This window comes from Abramis brama (genome assembly GCF_963993115.1).
Source record: "Abramis brama genome assembly, chromosome: 22".
NCBI lineage: Eukaryota > Metazoa > Chordata > Actinopteri > Cypriniformes > Leuciscidae > Abramis > Abramis brama.
Genome location: NC_139984.1, coordinates 15,836,513 through 15,860,591, shown reverse-complemented (window position 1 = coordinate 15,860,591; position 24,079 = coordinate 15,836,513). Strand labels below are relative to the sequence as shown.

The 24,079-nt window shown below is 36.7% G+C and overlaps 1 protein-coding gene across 1 annotated transcript; it reads right to left on the bottom strand.

Annotated features, from left to right (window-relative positions):
• Window positions 1-429: 429 nt before the first annotated feature.
• On the bottom strand, window positions 430-8,317 carry LOC311073576 (chemokine-like protein TAFA-4). Its single transcript, XM_084099433.1, has 6 exons — window positions 8,199-8,317; window positions 7,314-7,355; window positions 6,713-6,869; window positions 5,443-5,598; window positions 2,148-2,272; window positions 430-1,908 (listed from the first exon to the last, which is right to left on the bottom strand). Exons 1-6 carry the CDS (start codon window positions 8,202-8,204, stop codon window positions 1,897-1,899), a joined length of 498 nt encoding a protein of 165 aa, XP_083955559.1. The 5' UTR covers window positions 8,205-8,317; the 3' UTR covers window positions 430-1,896.
• Window positions 8,318-24,079: the final 15,762 nt, after the last annotated feature.

Here is a 24,079-nt window from a genome sequence, read left to right as displayed (position 1 = left end):
CCAAATTAATTCAGTGAATTGTCAGCAGTCTTAATGAGCCTTATGATAAATCATTCAAAACAGTCAAGGTGACCCTGGTGTGAATTAATAACCTGTAGTGAACCCCTACATGTGTTTGTGGAAACTAATACATATTTCACTGTTGTTACAGTCATAATTAGAAGCTAACCACCCTACTTCCCCAACCCCAAATTTTAATAAACTCTTAATATGATAATAACCTACAACTCAAGAGAACATGGGCTCCAGCATAGTCTGGTTCTCCATCTGTCTTTCTCACACATCCAGATAAACACACACACACTCCTCTGTTCTATTTCCATATCAAACAGGGCTTGTTTTGCTCCAAACTTCCATGTTTACTTGCCTCCACTTGCAGGTGGTGTGTCAAGTCAGTCAGATGAAAATGAAGAGACGAGCAGTGTGTTTGAGTACATTTGCGCAGGTAGGGGCTTTATCTTAATATTCAGAAGTTTTGCTGTGCAAAAACAACATCAGAGTTAACTTGGTTACAACTCGGAGAACATGGATTAATCAAGATGGAAAGAGAAAAAACAAAACATATGTACCTATGATTTCCAAAAACATTTAAAGGGATAGTACAGGGAATTTTTTTTAATTTTGTCAACAATTTATCACCCTCATCCACACCTGTATTACTTTTTTTGTGAATAACATAAAAAAAAGTACATTGGAAATGATCTGTTAAATGTACTAGCCTTTGGGGTCTGTAAGAAGTCTCTTATGCTCAGTTGCTCACCCAGGCTGAATTTATTTGATCAAAAACACAGTAAAATACAGTAGGCTAATATTGTAAAATAAATTACTACATTTTAAAATAACTGTTTTCTATTTTAATGTATTTAGGGGTTCATGCACGTAGTGCTGAAACCCAATTGTAATTGTTAAAATTTCCAAGGTTCAGCAAGGATAATTTTGAGGGCTGGTAGTACTCATACCGTCTACAACGTCACTAAGGCTCGCCCTGATCGGCCTGACGGGGGCGCTACAGCAGTGAAAAGTGCAAAATCGCTCGTAAGTCTTATTGTCAATATTATAAAAAAAAAAAATTAAGTTTCGATTCATGGTCTCTAAGGCCCACCAAAACATTTGAAGTGGGAGGAGCCACTTTTACAAAAATGGCTATAACTCATGAAAGAAATTTGATATTTTCACCAATCTCGGCGCACCCATGTAAGAGCTCATTCTGTGGTCGTGTGAAAATGCACACGGTGAACATGAAAAAAAAAAACACGAAAATGGCTATAACCACCCAACCGTTAGTCCGATTGACTTGAAAATTGGCTTGCAGTGTCTTTGTCCAAGGGCGATTTCAGATTCAGCCATTGTTAATAATTAAAAAAAAATAAAAAAATTACCCTTTGAGTAGCTATAACAGGGTCATTTAGAAAATGGGCGTGGCAAAATATACTCAAAAGCCAATAAATCCTAAACGAAAACTCAAAACTTCACGAAATTAGGTGAAAACATGCAACATGATTCTAATAAAGCATGCAGACTTTTATGGAGATCGGATGGAAAAGCTGAATTTTCAGCATCATTACTCCAGTCTTCAGTGTCACATGATCCTTCAGGAATGATTCTAATATGCTGATTTGCTGCTCAAGAAACATAACTGATCAATATTTTTGTGGAAACTGGGATCATTTTTTCATAAATCTTTGATGAATAGAAAGTTCAAAAGATAATTTATTTGAAATAGAAGTATTTGTGTTGTCAACCCAATGCCTTGCGTCATCTGAACTCTTCTCACAGTCATAGTTCACAGGTCGCATGTTTCTGCTGGAGCGTTTCTGTTGACATTTGCAGATCTGATTTTAAAATACACTCCTGTGAAATTATGAGTTGTCATCACATGTCCACAGAAGTGTTGCTTTACCGTGTGACCTATACGGGGAAGAAGGGCCAAGAAGCACTTTAGAAGATATTTCATGATAGAATTACCAATGAATAACTAGAAAACTGATGCATGTACTCCAAACAAACATGCTGGGACATTCAGCCCAAAACATCTGGTGATGAAGCTCTGACGTGTGTGTGGTGGTAGTCCAACTGCTATATTTCTATATTGACTATATTTCTAGGTAACATTGGACTCTCTCCAAAGACCAGGCCTTACACCTCACCTTGGTAGTTTTGATTTTGTTCCCGGAACTGCAGGACCAGCCGGTGAGGTCAGGCAATACTTTACACTCTTCACCATTTAAGCATGGCTCCATTTGACACCACCACTTCATCCGCACGATTGATGCTGAGAGGGAATTAAAAGAAAATTGGGTGAAATGCAGGAGCAACATCCAGTACCACCAAGAAATTGATGATTTTTTCAAAAAATATTTACAGTACAGTTAAAAAGTTTAAGATCGGTAAGTTTTTTTGTTTTTGAAAGAAGTCTCTTATGCTCACTAAGGCTGCATTTATTTGATTTAAAATACTGTAAAAAGCAATACTGTGAAAAATGATTACAATTTAAAAAAACTATTTTAAAATGTAATTAATTCCTGTGATGGTCCTAATCCTAATTGATTCCTAGAAGCTGATTTTTCACCATTAATCCAGTCTTAAGTGTCTTATCCTTCAGAAATTATTCTAATATGATGATTTGATGCTCAAGAAACATTTCTGATTATTATCAATATTGAAAACAGTTGTGCTGCTTAAACTTAATATTTTTTGTGGAAACTATGACACATTCTATTTCAGGATTCTTTGATTAATTTAATGCAGAACAATTGAACAATTTACTGCAGAAAGAAGAAAAAAATCTTACTGAACCCAAAATTTGGAACAGTAGTGTAAGTACTGGATAATATACAGTCAGCTGGTCATTATCACAAAATAAACCCTGACAGGGCAATCAAAACTCAAACACTGGGTGGATTTGTTTCATCCAGAAGGGGTTTATTTTGTGATAATAACCAGCTGACTTCATTATCCTGCTTATTAAATGGCTACTTTCCAAGTAAATAAATATAACAAGGACATAAAATACTAATTTGACTTGAAATTATTTCACTATGTGAGAAGAAAGAGACTGCAGAGTGATAAGAGCGACATAAAATTCAAATGTTTAACTGAAATGAATTGACAACAAATTGTGAAATACTGAGGTCTGTTAAATCTTCCCAGAGGCATACAAAAATGACCATGATGATAACACACCCACATAAGCTCACTGCCCACCTCTCAGATGCACATAAACCCACTCAAACCCACACAGAGAGACAAACCTACATGCTGAAACTACACAGAAAGACACAAGCTTTGGCTGATTAATGCTCCATGCTGACAAAACTGCCCTGCTGAGGGGAAAAAATTCAAATGGCATATGTTGTGTTTTGGACGTGGTCACGTCATGGGTCGCTGATGTGCTGGCTTATTAACAATCTTAACCTGCGAGACTTGCGTTGGTCAACCAGCTTCATCAGAAAGACAATGCTTGTCTGAATATTCATGCTAGTCTTTTCTGCAGGATATTCAGGGAGAGATCCATACGTACTCAACAGCTTCTTTTGAAGAATTAAAATGGTAATATCCTGCGTAACACATTACATGTGCACCCGAGGCACCAGGATATAGTAATGCTATTGTATGAGAAAATGTATGAAAGTGAATGTGGTATTACATCTGGATTTTCCTTTCAAAACTATTTTCTTGACATTCTATCTAAGAATGAATTATAATGACTCTGAATCAAATTCTGCATGATTCTGCATTATCATTTAGACTAGAGGAGTTTTTCTGGAGAACAAGCTCAAGTGGCCTATATGTGTAAAAACAAAAGCCGTAATATAGGATATATTATTGTGGCATATTATTTATATTCATTGAAATGATTAATAAAACAATAGGGATGCACAACACATCATAACCATAACAGTTTTCTGCAAACTTTGGACATATATGGATATTTAAAGGGATAGTCCACCCAAAAATTTAACGAAATTGTAATTTACTCTAAACCTGTATGACTTTCTTTCTTCTGTGGAACACAAAAGAAGATATTTTGAATAATGTTGGTAACTAAACAGTTTTGGTTGCCATTGACTTCCATTGTAAGGACAAAAAATACAATGGAAGTCAAAGCGAACGAAAAAATTCAAAAATTCTTTTGTGTTTCACAGAGGAAGGAAAGTCATTACAGGTTTGGAATAACATGAGGGTGAGTAAAGCATTTTTGAGTGAACTATTTAATTGTACATGCTCATCATCTAATACCCACTTAAAGTTCATCTTAAATAACACTGTTAAACATAAGCTATAGCCAATCTTAAAATGCATGTCCATTTTCATTACAACCAGTTTACATTATAATGTTGTGATGCCTAAATTCACTTGAAGAATTTAAAGAAGCATTTATACTTTTTTAAAAGTCTCCTGATCTTATTTTGGAGGTCTCCTACAATAGTACTTTCCTCTGGCTCGAAACGGCCATTACCATATCTGAATTTCAGCTCCGGATCTTCCTCAGCACTTGTTACACAGTGATACAAACAGTAACAATGGCGTTGGTTTTACCATGTCAATTCAAGCCAGAGACCTCATCCTTTGGAATGCAAAGTGATTTGCAAATCAGACGTTGTTCGTGGGCAGCCAATGAAGATGCAAATTTGTTACAAACCCACTGCACATAGGTTTGTGGAGCCAGGAAGACTAGAGTTACTGTCGACTCGTTACAGGCAGTTTAGAATATTTTTATTTTATTTTAGGAGATAATAATTCTATAAAACTACATAGCTAATATAGAGGATATAGCTATATCCACTATATTACACACTACATTAAAAGGTAATATCCGAAAACCATAATAGGGGCGCTTTAAAATGGCACTTTTTTAATTTTTCATTTATTTAGACAAAACACTATAGAAATTTAACATCAGCCATTTATTGGTTAGTTAATTAATTATTAGTTTATAGTATCAGCCAGAATTTTAATATTGGTGCATGCCTAAAAAAAAAAAAAATGTTTTCCAGCAGAAAACTTAAAACAGAGATACCTACAGAAAGAAACTGTGTGCGGCAGTAAATCCCTCCAAAATATCTGCTGATTGAAGAGTCAACAAACTGGCAGAGCAGGATTAGATTCACAGCTCCAAGCCTAAATCTAAAGAGAGTGACAGCTTGAGAAAGCCAATGTTGCTGGAGTTTTAAATCAGAAGCAGCCCTGAAGTCCAACCTGTTCCTGAAACTAAATGCAACAGGAGTTTGCAAACTATCACTGCGTCTTATGCTGTCATAAGAACCAAGTCATTTTTAGTTTGTTTTGACCAATATGACAGTGATCATGGACTGTACTGACACCTATCGGTGTAGATGTAGCATCACACAATAATATAGAGAGCTGTCACTGATGCAGTTAGCCATGATTAATTTTTTCTTAAACCTACAGTAATTTGAGGTTAATGAGATACAAACATACCATCTACACATGAAGGTTGGGTGTGGGTCGTTCCAGCAACCTGTCCAGGGAGACAGGAGCACTTGACCGTCTGAGACCTTTCCTCTATTTTATTCTTATTACAACACCGATGAGCCGCCACCACCTCACAGGTACCCGGCTTTACTTCAGACCGACCTTAAATTGACAGAAAGACAGTTAGAGACGGGAGGGCTATATAACATGCAGAATATTTGTCATATGTGCCTACACACATCTTAAAATTTTGTAATAACAGAGGCACAGATAACATTATTTCTAATGTCCTGGCGCCCTCACATGGACATAAACAACACTACAGTTGCTCAGAGCTCTGATCCAGTGACTTTATTAAAAGCAGCACAGAAATAATTATTAAAACATAACATATAAACATATATAAAGACCATTTTCTATAAATACAGATGATAAAAAACAAGTTATCTATCTATCTACCTATCTATCTATACACACACACATATATACAGTATATACATATATATATATATATATATATATATATATATATATGTACACACACACACACACACACACACACACACACACACACACACACATATATATGTGTGTATATTTTTTTTCTTGTGACATCTTGACACAGGGTATATATCATCAACTTAAACTATTAAAAACATTTCTGTTAATTGAAATAAATCTGAAATCAAATGTAAATATTAGTTGAAAAAATGAAATGAAAATTAGAAATGTTGCCTTAGCAATAAACTGAAACAAATTTAAGTTGAAACACTGAATTTATTAACTGGAAATAAATAAACAATTAAAGCTAACTAAAACTTAAATAAAAATAAATTCAACCAAAATAGATTAGTAATTTAAAAAATCAGTTCATCAATATAAAATATTGATAAAAATAAAAATATAAAAAAAATTAAATGTAAATAAAATTATAAATCTATATAAACTAAAATAACAGTTTGATATATATATGCATGTCAAATATTATATTATTTATATTATATTTTATCATATTATTTGACTTTATATGGATGCAAATATATACTTAAAGCTATACCAGCCATCTCATCACATTTTAGATTCACTATGTTCATGACTGAATGAGTTATAACTAGGTGGCAAATGGTTGTTTAGCTGTTATTCACAGTGGTCTGACTCTGCTCCCAGTGGGGCTATATAAGTGTGTGTCCAGTGTGTGTAATGAGACCTAAGGGGGACAAAAAGAGAGAGAAAGGGAGAGTGAGAGAGATGTGCACTAGTAGTTGGCTTAGCTTACCGGTTTGGCCTCGAGAGTTTTGGTTGCTGCTGGACACTGACTGTGAGCACAGGAGCCACACACACACAAGCAGAAGAGCCCTTGGTTTCTGCCTTACTTTATTCCTGTAGGCAAGCTTCACACAGATTTCTGTTTTGCCGGACATGCTTGCATTTTCCTATGATAAAAAAGGAGTGTATTTTGTCTTGATCATTATTTCAATAAATATTTATTTCTGTACATGCATTTCTATAGCACATTTAAAAACAACATAATGTGACCAAAGTTTAAAGCAAAAACACAGGTAAAATAACAAGAAATATAAATATTATGACACTTTGCGACTTATCAACCATTTTCATTGATCTGCCTCAAAAGTCAAATTGCTAAATCTTAAGAAAGAAAGAGGATAGTATACGACTACAACACTTCACTTAATGAGGTTAAGTATCATCACCGTCATCTTCAGCAACGCCTAGAAATAAACAGATTGTAAGGGGAATAATTTACTGTTAGCGATCAGTGTCGGTATTACTGTCAAGTCCCAGGGTTAATCTGATCTTCCATCTCCCGATCTGCAACTCTGCCAAAGTCTGTCTTTCAACACAAGTGCTCATAGTACCTGACTATGGAAAACTGCTCCCTGGTGCTTTTCTAGGTCTCCCTGGGAATAGAACCACAAAAATGTAGTCAGGATAACATTAATAATATTCATGATTTTCACACATTTTTAAAGCTCAGTAGCAACTTCACAATAAACTGCAAATCTGTCTAGATCCACTTACCAGCTCATCATATGCAACTGACAGGATATGTAATGAATATGCTAACAAAATGCTTAGAAAATACTCTTATCTATTAGACCAAAACATGATGTTAGAATGAAGCAGAAGAAGAATAGACATGACTGCTCTTTTGTTTCGGTTTTAAATTCAGGTTGTTGTTGTTGTTGTTTTTTTATTATTAAAAAAAGGATAAAAATTAACGGGCTTTACAATACTTGTAAAAGTTAAAGATTTTTTTTTTTTTTTTATCCAAAGTTAAAGAAACAACAAAACAATACACAGGTTAACCGAGAAAGACCATTATAAACGAATTCAAACCAGAACTGAAAAACAATGTATACAATGCTATTACTTAACTGATAGCCTATATTAATTTAGACACCTTCTGACTCTTAAACAGACATAAGTGTGGTACATTACGTGATTTGCTGATTTGTGAATCTCATAGTTTCATAGTGTGGTATGTTGCTATTTCTGTTCTATCTATTATGGCTAGTAGATGGAGACGGGGAAATTAAAAAAAGCTAATGCGATACGTGCGAGCATTTAGCTACTATTAGGCTACATCGATAACTTTTTTCATCCTTGTAGTCTAGGGCGCGGACGTACAAAACGCAGCCACGCGGCGTTTACGTTAGGCTACTCATCATTTTCACTAACACATAAAAATTACAATGTTTGAGGATAATTTTGTAAACGAATGGAAAAATTAGTTGCCTTACCTGCATTTCCTCAGGAAAACAATGTCCCCCCGATTCATGTACACGTTGACTGCTGGTTTATGAAAGTCCTCAGGAAGACGCTCCCTGCATCAGTATCAAACTTAATCAAGAGACCATCTGTTGACTTTCAGATCTTTTCTATTACTACTCTAAAGGCGATTACTCGTGTTAGTAACGTGGGGGACAAGGATCTTTATTTAATAGCTCGCCTTGAGCTCATGAGTTTCATTAAGATATTTTATTATGTACTTTTTTTCATTTTATCATTTACATATTAATGTTCATTGATAACGGCACCAATAAAAGTGATTACACTTTCAATAAAAGTCAATAACAGGATTCAGAAATGTTTTAAAATGAGGTGTTTTGTTTTATTTTGGTGTAAATAAATGTATTTATTTAGCTGAACTTTGAATTTGGGCTTTTTCTAAATTTGACATTTTGTAAATTCAACTTGCATGATCAACTACAAACAAAAGACTGTGTACAGACCTAATAAAGAAAAAAGAGAGTCGCTAATTGACTAAAGATGACAAGTTTTAATTGAATCAGCTTCAGAGTCAACATCAGCATCTGTCTTGTCTGTATCTTCATAAATCACACCTGTCGTCCATCACCATCTTTAGTGCCTTCCAGAGACCCTCACCAGCCTTAGTGTCTTGCGGTTACCTTTACCGGCCCCAGTGCTGTGCAGTGACTCACACCACACCCAATGTCTTTCGGTGACCCTCACCAGCACTAGTGTCAAGTCAAGTCAAGTCACCTTTATTTATATAGCGCTTTTTACAATACAGATTGTATCAAAGCAGCTTCACATTGATAACATGAAAATGATACAACAAAGTTTGTTTCTAGAAGAAAATTGCATCATCGTCCTCCCTTAATAGGGCAGATCAATAATATTGTTGAATATTAAATGTCCCCAACTAAGCAAGCCAAAAGCCAAGGCAACAGTGGCAAGGAACCAAAACTCCTTCAGGTGTCAGAATGGAGAAAAAAACCTTGGGAGAACCCAGGCTCAGTCGGGGGCCAGTTCTCCTCTGGCCAACGAGCGAACAGTGTATTGACAGTGTAGTGATTATGATCCAGGCAGCGTTACAGGTCAGAAGTCAGATTGGTCGTGTCGATGACGCCTTCACAGGGCTGATGAGGCTGGCACTTCAGGGATGCGTCATGGTTAGGTCCAGGTGCAGATCCACCATCTGATCTGGATACGGCCGGGGTCCACCTCACTTCAGTAAACGGAGAGACTGGTTGACACTTCAGTACTGTGTTGTAGTCGCGTCCAGGCGCAGGTCCTTCAACGGATCTGGATACGGCCTGGATCCGGCGGAAGAGGAGAGACTAGTTGACACTTCAGGACTGCGTTGTCGTCGCGTCCAGGCGCTGGTCCTTCATCAGATCTGGATGCGGCCTGGATCCGGCGGACTGCGGTAAACCTCGGTATAAACAGAGAGACTAATATTAGCGTAGACGCCATTCTTCTTATGATGTAACGAGTACATTAGGATTTATGGGAAGTGTTCCCGGTTCCGGCTGGCCTAATCTATGCAGCCTAATATGGAATTATAGAAGTCTATAATGTGTTATGTGTATGCTAGGTCAAAGAGATGTGTTTTTTGTCTAGCTTTGAACTGACAGAGTGTGTCTGCTTCCCGGACAATGGTAGGAAGACTGTTCCAAAGTTTTGGTGCTAAATAGGAGAAGGATCTACCGCCAGCAGTCGATTTTGATATTCTAGGTATTATCAACTGGCCGGAATTTTGAGATCGCAATAGACGTGAAGGACTGTAATGCGTTAAGAGCTCGCTCAAGTACTGCGGAGCTAAACCATTTAGTGCTTTGTAAGTAATCAGCAATATATTAAAATTTATACGATGTTTAATAGGGAGCCAATGCAGTGTTGACAGAACCAGGCTAATATGGTAATACTTCTTGGTTCTGGTAAGAACTCGAGCTGCTGCATTTTGGACCAGCTGTAATTTGTTTATTAAGCGTGCAGGGCAACCACCCAGTAGAGCATTACAATAATCTAGCCTTGAGGTCATGAACGCATGAACTAATTGTTCTGCATTTGTCAATGAGAGCATATGACGTAATTTAGATATATTTTTAAGATGGAAAAATGCGGTTTTACAGATACTAGACACGTGACTTTCAAATGAAAGATTGGTATCAAAGAGCACACCCAGGTTCCTAACCGACGATGAAGACTTAACAGAGAACTTCATTTACTGCTACAAACTGATAATGGTCAGATAAGTATGATTTAAACCATGCTAATGCAATTCCACTAATGCCAACTGGAGCAACTGTGTCTAAAGTGCTGGAAAAGAGAGAGTTAAAAGTTTCTGTCGCAATATCGAGTTCTTCTAAGCTATCTGGGATGCTGAGATGATGAAACTGATCAGGAAGATCATTAATAAAGCAATCTTTAGTGGCAGAAGTGATAGGTCTAACATATTTGTAACACGGAGTCGACTTTGCAGCCTTGGCTAAATGAAGTATACACAAGACTAAATAATGATCTGAGATGTCATCGCTCTGCTGCAGAATTTCAATGGCATCAACATTGATTCCATGTGATAATATTAGATCTAGAGTATGATTACGAGAATGAGTAGGTCCTGACACGTGTTGTCTAACTCCAATAGAGTTCAGAATGTCTTTAAATGCCAATCCCAATGCATCTTTTTCGTTATCTACATGTATATTAAAATCACCAACAATTAGGACTTTTATCTGCAGCCAGTACTAACTCTGATAACTGAAAAACTAACTAACTAACTCTGAAAATCAGCAAATTCTTTGATAAAGTCTATATGGTGCCCTGGTGGCCTGTAGACAGTAGCCAGCACAAATCTCAAACGTGATTTATCATTTACACTAGATAGTGTTACATTAAGCACCAACACTTCAAAAGAATTATATTTAAAACAAGACTTCTCAGTAATTCTGAAGATATTATAAATTACAGCAACCTTTGCCTTTCAGACGAGGCTCATGTTTATAACAGTAATCTTGGGGTATGGACTCATTTAAATTTTACATTTTATTGTTCGTGGAACAGACAGTCTCTATTGGAACAGACACAGTCTCTATATGATGATAGCTAGGTGAAAGAGGCTCTATGTGATGGGATTTATCTGACCTCAGTGACGTGCTTCCTGACCTGAGCCCAATTCATGTTTGAGCTCTAAGACTATGTACCATATTACTAGAGAGAAGAGCAGCACCATCCCAGGAGGGATGAATACCATCTCTTTTCAACAGGTCAGGTCTGCCCCAAAAACTTTTCCAATCGTCTATGAATTCTACTCGAGTCCAATTTTGAATGAACTCGGACTTGTCACGCACTCGGATGAAAATGTACTCGGACTTGACACGGACTTAGACATTTTAGTACAGTCGAGTCCAGGCACTGGAGGACACAATATATTCCTTTGTTAATAATTTGTTACACAAAATTTTATTATATATTAAATATTAATAAAAAAATGATTCACACCTTCACAAAATCCAAACATTCAGTGTAAGAGTAAAAAAATGACATAACATTATTTACAGTAAGTTTATTTGATTCACAGCTTATTTAGAGTTTTGACCTCGACAACCAAACTGCATTTACCGCAAACAGTCTAAACTAAAAGATTGTTTTGGTAATTGTTCTACACATTGTCATATAGATAACCTGAAAATACAGTAGTTTATTAAGGTTAAATCTTGCTAACCACTCTTACTAAAAAAATGGGGTAAGCACACTTACATTCTCATTTTAAGAGGTGTTAAATATGGTTTGATTTGTTTACATTAGTTAATGTATTAGGCTAACTAACATGAACCACGAGCAATACATTTGTTACTGTATTTATTAATCTTTGTTAATCTTAGTTGAACAAACAATGAACAGCTGTATTTTTATTATGTTACTTCACACAGTGCATTAGGCTAACTAATGTTAACAAATACAACTTTTGATTTAAATAATGTAGGCTACTAGTAATTAACATTAATAAAGATTAATAAATGCTGTTGAAGTTTAGTTCATTAATAGTTAATGTTAACTAATGTAGTTAACTAGAGTTTAATAAATGGAACCTTATTGTAAAGTGTTACCGATTTGTTATACACCGATTCAGTGTTGGACAGGGGTGCGTTTCCCGAAAGCATCGTTAGCCAACTATGGTCGCAAGTTCCCTCGTTACCAATAGAGTTCAATGGATATTGCGATGAACTTGCGACCATAGTTGGCCAACGATGCTTTCGGGAAACGCACCCCCGATCAGTTGTTTTAACCATTCATTAAATGGAATCGGTTCAAAGGAGTCATTAGTTCGCGAATCGGACGTGTCATTAACGGACTTGTATGCGTTATGTTATCCCGGCAGTTAAAGAGACATCGCACAAGATTTGTCAACACAGAAAACATTTCATCATTGGATAGGTTTTGTTTTGTTTATTGAAAGTGTTTTTATGTCAGAATGAGCGGAGAAGCTTTTCAGAGAAGATAAGGCAACGTAAAAAAGGTTTTTTAGCACAATTCACACCCAGCGGTAATTCAGGGAAAAAATATCCGAATGCTCCACGTGAAACTTCGGTCTTCCGATCTTTTACCATCGTGTCAATTCTCCATTGATTTTGAATATGCGCGAGGGAGCGAGAGAGAGCAAGACAGTTTGAAGACGCGCGCGCGCGACCGGGCCTCTCTCTCTGCTCGTTCTTTCAGTAACATGCTCCCTATCGCAAGCGCAGCTGTCATCTACATCACTCACCGATCAAATAAGGCTTTGGCGAGACAAAAATTCGCTTGTGAGAGAGACGCGTTAGTGACAGAGAGACGGAGGGAGAGCAGGGAAAGGAAATGCAGCTGAATGAATACGTTACGCTGCGTGTTTTAAATAGCGTAAAAACATTTTTTTTATAACGAAACGCAATATATGGCGGCCGGTGTTGATTATGTGGCGTACCGCCACGAATTAGTCTATGTGTGGGAAACACTGAAGAGTGATAACTGCATTTAAATGTGGGAGTGAATCCGCTACATTTTAGTCCTGCGAGTCATGAAATTGCGATGATTCACATAGTAACCATAGCAACATGAGAATGTGATAACCATAGCAACATTTAGTTTTGAAACATTTGGTATAAACACTGTTTCTATTTAACTTAGTTGGCTACTGCCCTGAAAAAGCTTTTTTGAATAAGCCATTTTTGACCCTTTTCTGGTTTCGACTCTCGGCTTCGGACTCTACAGATTGGTTGACAGCTCGGCGACAAAAAAAAAAAAAAGCCGATCCTTTCATTGAAATGGAGATCGGAGTTTTACCAGTGTGTGTAAGTATGCGATATGCACACAGCAGACTAATACTAACAATTGGACAAAGATTGACTTCCAGTAAAAGAACTTAATAAATGTGTGTTAAAATCAGCTTTCTTATTTTTTTCAGTCTTGTTTTTAATGTCTAGTATTGAAATTAACAAACGACAAACCGTAAATTGGTGTAAGTGTAGCCCACATGAAGAAATGCTATTGTAAATGTAATATTTCCTGACTATACATCCTTTAAAATGCACACTTGGTAGACAGCTTCCTGTAAAGTTATTTAAGCCTACATTTCCTAGTAAACCGTCCTGATTTTTATTTATTCTGAACTTTTGTGCAGGTGGAAACACAGAAGGATGTGTTTGGTGTGCCTCTGATTGGCCTGAGGAAGAGTGGACAGATGAGGCAGGGTCTTCCTCTAGCGCTCATGCACATAGTGGAGTTTGTGAAGAAGCATGGTTAGTGTGTTTGACACTGTTTCTCAGTCTCCACGTATGCTGAGATTATGTGTATTTCTAAAATGTGTGTTTGTGTTTAGGTCTCAGTCAGAGTGGCCTGTTCAGAGTTAGCGGGAAAGTGAAACTCTGCCAGGAATTAAGGAAAGGTTTTGATCAAGGAAGCTTTCCGGAGTTTGACAGTGGGGATATTCCTACTCTTGCCTCCTTATTGAAACTTTTCCTCAGGGAGTTGCCTGGTGGACTTATTCCAGAGTCACACAGGACACAACTGCTTAAGGTGTTCAGGGGTAGGTGAAGCTGCAGTGGTGAGGAGTGAACATTTTGGGATAAGAAAATCAAATCTGATTGAATCTTCTTCATTGTATCTTGCAGATTCAAAAGAGGAAGAACTGAATCAGGCTGTGAGGATGATCCTGAACAGTCTTCCGGAGGAACATTTTAACGTCCTCTGCTACCTGTTGTACTTCCTGTCCCGTGTGGCAGCTGAGAGTCTTCTAAATCGTATGACATCCAAGAACTTGTCAATAGTTTTTGGACCCACCATCTTTCAGTAAGTGTTTGTGTGTGTGTATTCAGCTGATAGAGTCTGTACTCCAAAGCACATTACAATGTAACTCAAGTACTGAGGTTTCAAGAATTACATGCACAAGTTTTCAGGATCCTATGAGACACAGAGACCAGTCTGATGGAGCAGTCAATCATAAAAGAAAGATGGGTGTCTGTTGTATAGTGATGTGACACGTTTGTTATCTGTGTGTGCAGCGTTCCTCTCGGCCCCACCATGATTGAGGAACAGGAGCTGTGTAATGTTTTGACAGAGCACCTGCTGAACAACCTGAAACATTTGCTGCCGAACATGTACCCTCATGCATCCACCGGCAACAGAGCAGTGAGTTTATACTGTGTTATAAGTTTGTTTCAAATGATGGTGGCATCTGTATGTGACTTGGGTTTATGAAATTGAATCTGTCATTATAAAAATAATTAAATTAAATTATTAGTCATTGCTAGTGTTTAAGAGTGAAAATGATAATAGATAGGCTAACGTTAATTCTTTAGTTTTGTATATGTATGAGAGATTGAAAATGCTTAGAAATGTGTTTGTGTGTTTGAGGAGGCAGGGGACTGGGCTGACGAAGAGTGTGTCAAACAGCTGCCAGTCACAGAAATTAGGTAAATATGCTGAACACACACTCACAAGCACATGCAGACCTGTGTTGTTGGCGAACAGCTGTTGATCAAATGCACAGATCACATACACCCACAAGCATGCACACATACAGTAGGATTCTGGTCATTATGGGTTTATTTAGAACCATTTATTGTTGAGTGCTGGTCAGTCCATCTTCATGCTTGTTCTGTGTATTTTTCAGATCAAAGCTACCTAAAATTGGACTACTTGGGCGACTGAGAAAAAGATTAAGCAGTTTTGGGAGAAAGTTTTTCTCATGCTTTGGCAGGTATGCAGCAGGATCTTTATCTTAAGACTGATCTGGTTGTTGCCCTGCATGTGCCCATATGTAGTTTTGAAATGAAGTTTTACTGTGGTAGATGCGAATAAGTTAAGACATAGGTAAAGTTAGATTTAGTTATTCAGGTAATGAATGTGTTGAGTGAACAAACGTGATCTGTTTTCTTACTTTTTCATTACTTCACCACACAGTAACAATATCGAGAGTGAAGAGGCCGCTGCAAAAATGGAGACCTAGACATATGTGAGTAGAAGACAATGGGGCTGGTGACTCCGACTGCAAGATACTGGGCTCGGTGAGGGTCACTGGAAGACAAAGAGGCCAGTGAGGATCACCAGAAGACAATGGGGCTGGTGAACCTCAATGTAAGATACTGGGCCCGACACTGTACGACACTGAGGCTGGTGAGCTTCGCCCTCAGACACTAGGGCTGGCGTGGGTCACTGGAAGATATTGAGGCCAATGAGGGTCACCAGAAGACACTGGGGTCGATGAGGGTCATAACACAGCACTGGGGCCGGTGTGGGTCCCTGAAAGACATTGGGGGCGGTGAGGGTCACCTCAAGACACTAGGGCTGATGAGGGTCACCGGAAGACACTGGGGTCGGTGAGGGTCATCACACAGCACTGGGGCCGGTAAAGGTAACCACAAGACACCAGGGCTGGTGAAGGTCACCGGAAGACATTGAAGGACGGTGAGGGTCACTGCACAGCACTGAGGCCTCTGATAAAGCTTTTATAAAGATTTTAATATCTATCTATAAATTACAGAAACGTCTGTCTGTCTGTGTGTGTGTGTGTCTGTCTGTCTGTGTGTCTGTTAACCGCATATCTCTCGAACCGTTAGTCCGATGGATTTCAAACTTGACAGGTGTCTCGCTACGGGCACGAGTAAGTGCAGTGCCAAGTTTGACGTTGTTTGGATGAGAAATGCTAAAGATATCGTTAAATATATAATTTTTAAAAGGTTGTGGTTTAAAAATAAACATTCTGACATTAGAGAGTTGTATCATTCAAAGAAGCCCCAAGAAGGTTGTGGTTTAAAAATAAACATTCTGACAATCTGTCAGCTACACTGTTTACTTCTGAATATTATAGTTTGGTGATAAATGTGATAAATCCATTTTGATTAATTTGAGTAAAAATGTGTTTTCTTTACCAAGAAACCAACAATTACTAAAAACACACACAAAAGCTGATTTTGCACGGGCACTTTGCACTGCTCCCTGAATCGACACGCTTATTCATTTGTGGATGTAAACTGAATCTATATGTTAGCTATGCTGTTTACTTCTGAATATTATATTTCATTCTGGTGCGCTTAACGTTATCGCTACTGTGTAATAGTAGCCTATGCTATTCACCAACTAAACATATCCTATTCAATGCGTTCACATTCTCTTTCACGGGCATCATTTGTAGTTGCCTTTTCACAAACTGTTTGCTCAAGCATAGCGTTTTCTCGGAGTTCACTGTGTGCTTTCTACCATGCACAAATAAAAATGTCACTGAACTTTTGCTGTGTAATTGTAACAATGAGCATTCAATCACACCAAACCAACAATTACTAAAAACACACACAAAAACTGATTTTGCACGGGCATTTTGCACTAGTACATGTAGATAACGAAAAAGATGCATTGGGATTGGCATTTAAAGACATTCTGAACTCTATTGGAGTTAGACAACACGTGTCAGGACCTACTCATTCTCGTAATCATACTCTAGATCTAATATTATCACATGGAATCAATGTTGATGCCGCTGAAATTCTGCAGCAGAGCGATGACATCTCAGATCATTATTTAGTCTTGTGTATACTTCATTTAGCCAAGGCTGCAAAGTCGACTCCGTGTTACAAATTAGACCTATCACTTCTGCCACTAAAGATTGCTTTATCTTTATCTGATCTTCCTGATCAGTTTCATCTCAGCATCCCAGATAGCTTAGAAGAATTCGATATTGTGACAGCAGGGGCGTAGTTTGTGGGGGGGTTAGGGGGGAGATAACCCCCCCAATATTTAAATCTATGCATTACAACCCCCCCAATATTTATACCATGATCACATGAAAAATATGCAGAATCATTTTTCAACCCCCCCAATGTTCAAACCAAATCTACGCCCTTGTGTGACAGAAACATTTGACTCTCTCTTTTCCAGCACTTTAGACACAGTTGCTCCTTTGCGCTTAAAGAAGATTTAAGAAAATAGTCCAACGCCGTGGTACAACAAGCACACTCAGGCCCTTAAGAGAGCAGCCAGAAAAATGGATCGCAACTGGAAGAAAACAAAACTTTTTGAGTTTTTTTCGCATTTCATGGACAGAGAGCATGGCCTTAAAAGTTGCTAGATCTGCTTATTTTTCAAACCTATTAGAAGAAAATAAACAAAACCGCGATTAAAACGATTTGAATTAAGGGAGTAAAATTCCTCTCAGGTAAAATCCATACCAGCAATGACTGCTTTTTTGGATGCAACAGCAGGGATGATTAATTTAACCACACCTGAAAGAAAAGCATTAACATCTTATAGAATAAAAGAATAAAAGTCTATAGAATAAATAGAATAAAAGTCTATCAGACAGTGCTCTTGTGGTTTCTCTGATACATCAGTCCAGCTTGTGTGGCTTTACCTTGAGAGAGTCTGTAGGTGACACCAGTGATATTAAACTCAGCTGCTCTTTCTAAAGACTTTCTAAAGGCACAAAGTATATAGTAGGGTGACCAGACGTCTTTGTCTTCTCCCCAACTAGAGCTGACCACAGAAATGTTCCCGTTTTACATCATGCAAATAATGAAAAAAAGGCAAGACAAAAAGGGCACTGCAACTACACTGATCACATAAAGAACTTAACCTAGACGAAAGCGCTATTATCATTGAATGACTCCATTATCAGGTTCAAGGTAGTCGCAAAATTCCTGCACACACATCTTAATTATACCATGTGGGTGAAAGTACTGGGTGAAAATGCAAAATAATAAGCCTAATTAGAGTTCAATTTTCAAAAGCACAAACATAAAATAATATCTGAAAAGTTAAAAACATTTGAAATGGAAATGGAATGGAAATTAATGGAAATTATGTTAAATACATGTTAATTTATTTTGTTTTATTTTTGTAATGTTTTTAATGTGTAAAGTCATAATTTTGTTACAATATAATAGTGCTTTTATCTATCTGCAAATTTACTTCTATATATTGTAAAGAATTGGTGAACTGTATTAAAACAAGTAAGAGTTTTAATACAGACATCATACTAATTATTAATTATAATAATAGTATAATAATAATTAATCATATTTTTTTTCCAAAATGTATCGTCGCTTTTGTTTTGTTTTAATTCATAGATAAAAACAAGTGAGATTTCAATGCCATTTTGACCACTAAACTAGGAAATGTCCCAGAAATCTTCATTAACAAAAAAAAAAAAAAAAAATGTGGCTGCCAACAAACTCAAATATCTGTTTCAAAATGCACACAGTCGTACCTAAAGAGAAACTGTCAATTGAGGTTGGAGACATCAAAGATGTCCATATCCACAACATGAATATGAAAAAAGCCTGACAGAGCCTTAAAAAAAGAGTAATATGATCAACAAGTTATTACTTGAAAACAAAAAAAATGAGAGACTGGATTAAAAATATAGAAACCTTACCAGGTTCTTCAGTAGTTCGCAGCCAAGACCCCCAGCTCCAATTACCAGGATTTTGCATGTTTCTAACAGAAACTGGAGTGTCTTTTTTTTTTTTTTAACATCTAAATATTACAAAAATACAAGAGTACAATTTTTTAAAATTGATTATTACTAAAAAATAATATAAAGTATTAAAAAATAAGCAGAATGTCTTTTTTTCCTCACCTCGTCACTAGGCTCAAAGTCTGTATGTGTGAAAGGGCCAGATCTCTCCAGAAACTTCTGCACATGACTCCAGCGGCCATCCCAAAAACCAATGCTGCAAACTTCAACTGCCAAGCTAGAAATAAAACAAACTTGATGAAAATAATTCAAAACAATAGTATTACCAACATTAAATAATCCAATTGAATTATTTATTAACCTTATTTTTTGCAATGAGAATGAAGTCGCAAGCATTTGAGCCACATTATTATAATTGTTATGTGGATGCATTAAAACGCAAAGGTATTGTATTGAATATTGACGATACTCTGCATGAAACTGAAGCTGCGATAGTGTTTTCTTCTCTATTGTGACGTATATCTGAGAGAAACACCTTTTTGAATTGGGAATTGATTGGATTGTTGAAATTTGCTATTGCCGTGATCTTTGTCAATTTTAATTTGGTGACTTTAAAAAGCATTACTTGTACCAAATCCCTGCATAATACACAGTAAACAAACAACGTAAAAACACTTTTGCTGGAATAAACTTTATTCGCTTCGTTTATTAGTCAGAGACAGGGTGAATTTTGACAGTCCCTATGCTGAGCAATCCTCAAACGTGCAGCCAGCTCTTATTTCATCACTAACTTCTCAGTCACTGCCATTATTCTTTTTCTTTTCCTCCCCCTAAAAAGAGGGAATAAGAGAAGGTTCAAACAAGCTTGCATACGATCACATATCCATGTAATAATGCTGTAATAAGTCCATCTGTGCTCATTGTTTATTCAGCACTTACGGCTCTTTTCATCCGCCATACTTTCAGCAGCGTCTATTTCTACCCAGCCTGCTTTGCGGTGGTGCATCTGCCAGAGTTTGCTCACCTTTTCCACTAACTACTATCACAATTTGGAGGCCCATAACCCACTTTAAACACCATTTAATTTTATAGATTTTTTTTTCCTTTGAAGAACAGTTAAGAACAGTAGTTTATACAGATCTGCATTAAATGTATACTGGTCATCCGAAGAAGACAACAGGTAAAAGTAAGAATACAATTATGTTTACAGCTGCACAAATGAATACTATTGTCCTGATGTTTTTCCATAATAGGTCCAAATCTCTGCAATAGTCTCCAATTCCACGTGAGGTCAGCTTCATCAATGTCACTTTAAAATCCTATTATAAAACTTATTTTTATTTTTTAGCTTTTGCATAGCTTTTCATTTATTTTTTATTTCTCTCTCTTTCTATGTTGTTTGTTGGCTAATACTAATGTTGGTTTTAAGAATGTCCTTGTTGTAAAGCACTTTTGTTTGTAAAGGTGCTATATTTGCTTGGTTGCTATATGCAGGGCCGGCCCAAGCCTTTATGGGACCCTAAGCAGAATTTTAGTTGGGGGCCCCTCGGTGCAGCCAATACGATTGACTATTGCCAATGCTTGATTATTCGCACACTATAAATCTAACACATCCAATATGAATTTTATTAGTTGTAGTAGCTGTGTTGTTTACATCATATCAATACTGCTTGGCATGTTTTTACCCTTCTACAGTTTTTAATTGTAACAACAGCAAACCCACAGCAGTGGTCAGATGTTAATTTGCACTTTAATATTCAAAGTCTTACAGTACTAAGTGGCATACTTAATGTAGTGTCCTGAAAAGTAGTTAAATAAACCAGCAGACAATGCATTTACTGTAAAAAAACCACACAAAAAAACACTTTAATGGCTTTTGGTTAAAATTAGCAACGTGCAAAAATGCAGAACAATTAACTACAAATAAATTTGTTTTAGATAAACAGTATCTTCTTATATAAAAACAAATATAAATGTACAGAATGGACAACATTAAATTAAATACTTAAATAGCGACATAAAATGAACAGATCAGATGGACCTGTAACAAGATAACATCATAATAAATGTATTAACATGGGATAGTTCACCCAAAAATGAAAATTCTGTAATCATTTACTCACTCTCAACTTGTTTTAAACCTGAATGAGTTTCTTTCTTCTGTTGAACAAAAGTTATTTTGAAGAATGTGGGTAACCAAACAGTTGCTGGTCCCCATTGACTTCCATAGTACATTTTTCCTACTATGGAAGTCAATGGGAACCAGCAAATGTTTGGTCACATCTTCAAAATATCTTCTTTTGTGTTGAGCACAAGAAATTAATTAATACAAGTTTGGAACAACATGCGAGTGAGTAAATAATGACAACATTTTAATTTGTGGGTGAACTAACCCTTTAAGGACAAGGGGCAGCATTTTTACAATTAGGCTGCTGTCACTTTAAGACCTGCACGCATCTATCATACAGACTTTCACTTTAGACATAACCAACTGTGTTTATGTAAACCTTGTGTGTATTTGACAGTATTAGAGCAATGTCCCGTGAGTGTAACTCTACCACTGCGTTAACGTGTGATGTGAATGTACATTGAGTTGTCTAGTTGTACCGTATTACGCAATACCTACGATATTTCTTCAAAAGCAGATCGTGGAGACATTTTAAATGTCCACAAATTGTGTTTTATATCACACACCTCTACATGAACTTTCCTAAAATACATGCTACCTAGGCTGTGTTAATTAACTGGCCAGCTAACGCTAGCTCGCAACATAGCCTAGATGAGTTTACATAAATTTTCTAAACATACCTTTATCTTGTTGTTTTTTCTCTAACTCGGTTTTCTTCTTTTGTTCTTTTCTCTGCACCAAAGGAATATGTCCTTTTTTTGTGACATTTATGACAGTTTTGCTGCAATGCTGCTGCCTCTTCTATCCACATCAATAATCCAAACCAACCATCAGGCCCGGAGTGGGTAATCGGGAGAATCGGGAGAATTCCCGGTGGGCCGCTTCACTTTTGGGCCGGTCGAGGATTTTTTTTTTTTTTTTTTTTTTTTTTTCACATTTCAATGTCACGTTAGTTACATAGGCTACACACGTTTCGCATTCTGACACCGCAGCGCGCAGCCTCTGCATGGGTTGTACCATGTGAGGGAGTTCTCCCCTCCCCTCATAGAGTTGGTTGGGTCCATAGTCCGTCTTTTCCAAAACGTTTTCTCAGGTAGGTTACCGCGGCACCGCCGGCGCCTACCGATAGCTGGGCTGGCCCTACCGTGACGCGTCAGGGAGGATGGATGGGAGGAAGAGGCCAGGAGGTATGGAAGCTTTTTTTAAGCCACAGAATAAAACATTTTAAAAGATAATTGCGACTTTTTATCTCACAATTGCGAGTTTACATCTTGCAATTCTGACTTTATTTCTCAGAATTGCGAGATATAAAGTCAAAATTGCGTGAAATAAAGTCGCAATTGCTTAAGTCAGAACTGCAAGATATAAAGTCAGAATTGCGTGATATAAAGTCGCAATTGTGTGTTATAAAGTCAGAATTGCGAGATATAAATTCAGAATTGTGTGAAATAAAGTCGCAATTGTGTGTTATAAATTCAGAATTGTGTGAAATAAAGTCGCAATTGCTTATAAAGTCAGAACTGCAAGATATATAGTCAGAATTGTGTGAAATAAAGTCGCAATTGCGTGTTATAAAGTCAGAATTGCGAGATATAAAGTTAGAATTGTGTGATAAAGTCGCAATTGTGTGTTATAAAGTCAGAATTGCGAGATATAAATTCAGGACTGCGTGAAATAAAGTTGCAGTTGCTTATAAAGTCAGAACTGCAAGATATAGAGTCAGAATTGCGAGATATAAAGTTAGAATTGTGTGAAATAAAGTCGCAATTGCTTCTTATAAAGTCAGAATTGCAAGATATAAATTCAGGACTGCGTGAAATAAAGTTGCAGTTGCTTATAAAGTCAGAACTGCAAGATATAGAGTCAGAATTGCGAAATATAAAGTCAGAATTGTGTGAAATAAAGTCGTAATTGCTTCTTATAAAGTCTAAGTGAATTATTATTTAACTTTTACATTATTTGTTAACCCATGGTATTAATACAAACTACACAATAGTAAGAGCTGAACTGTTGCTTCATTTATCCAATTTAGAAAAAGTGCTAATTTGGAATTCCACAATGGAAAAAGTGGGCCGGTCTTGGGCCTGAAACTCCCGGGCTGAAAAGTGGCCCCACTCCGGCCCTGCCAACCATTCAGTCTGACAGTGCTTGGCCGTTAACATAATATTACGTTTTTGTATAATTTTGCGTTTTTTAATTTAACATTGCGTTTTTGTCATTACCATTGTTCATTGACATAATATATCACACAAATAAATAAATAAATAAATAAAACTCAAGCTGTAATTTCATGTGGTCTTGGGGGCCCCCTGGTGGGGGACATGAGGGTGAGTAATTTCATTTAAAGTAACTTTCATTTTTGGGTGAATTAACTAACCCTTTACTTAGGCTACATTTAACCATTAAAACTAAATGACAAATTTTTACAGTGTATACGTAACAATGTTTTACAAAATAACTGATAGTTCAATATATAATAAACTCCTCTAAGGAAACAGTTATATCCATATAATTATTGAACTCTGATGTATTACATCTTATGATTATTGTATTTTGTGAGTTAGATGAAAAATTACGTTTGATTTTAATTGTAAGTTTAATTGTCTGATGGAGTGATGGTAGATTAATATTTAAGGGCTGCAATCTCAGAAACATGAACTCAAAATAACATAATTTCTTACTCAATAAGACGCAGTCTCTTTTGCATCTGTTTATCTGAGAAAATAGCATAATACATATTTTAGACAGTCCCCCTTTTTAATACTCGTCTTTAAAATGTATATTGTTCCACACATAATGCT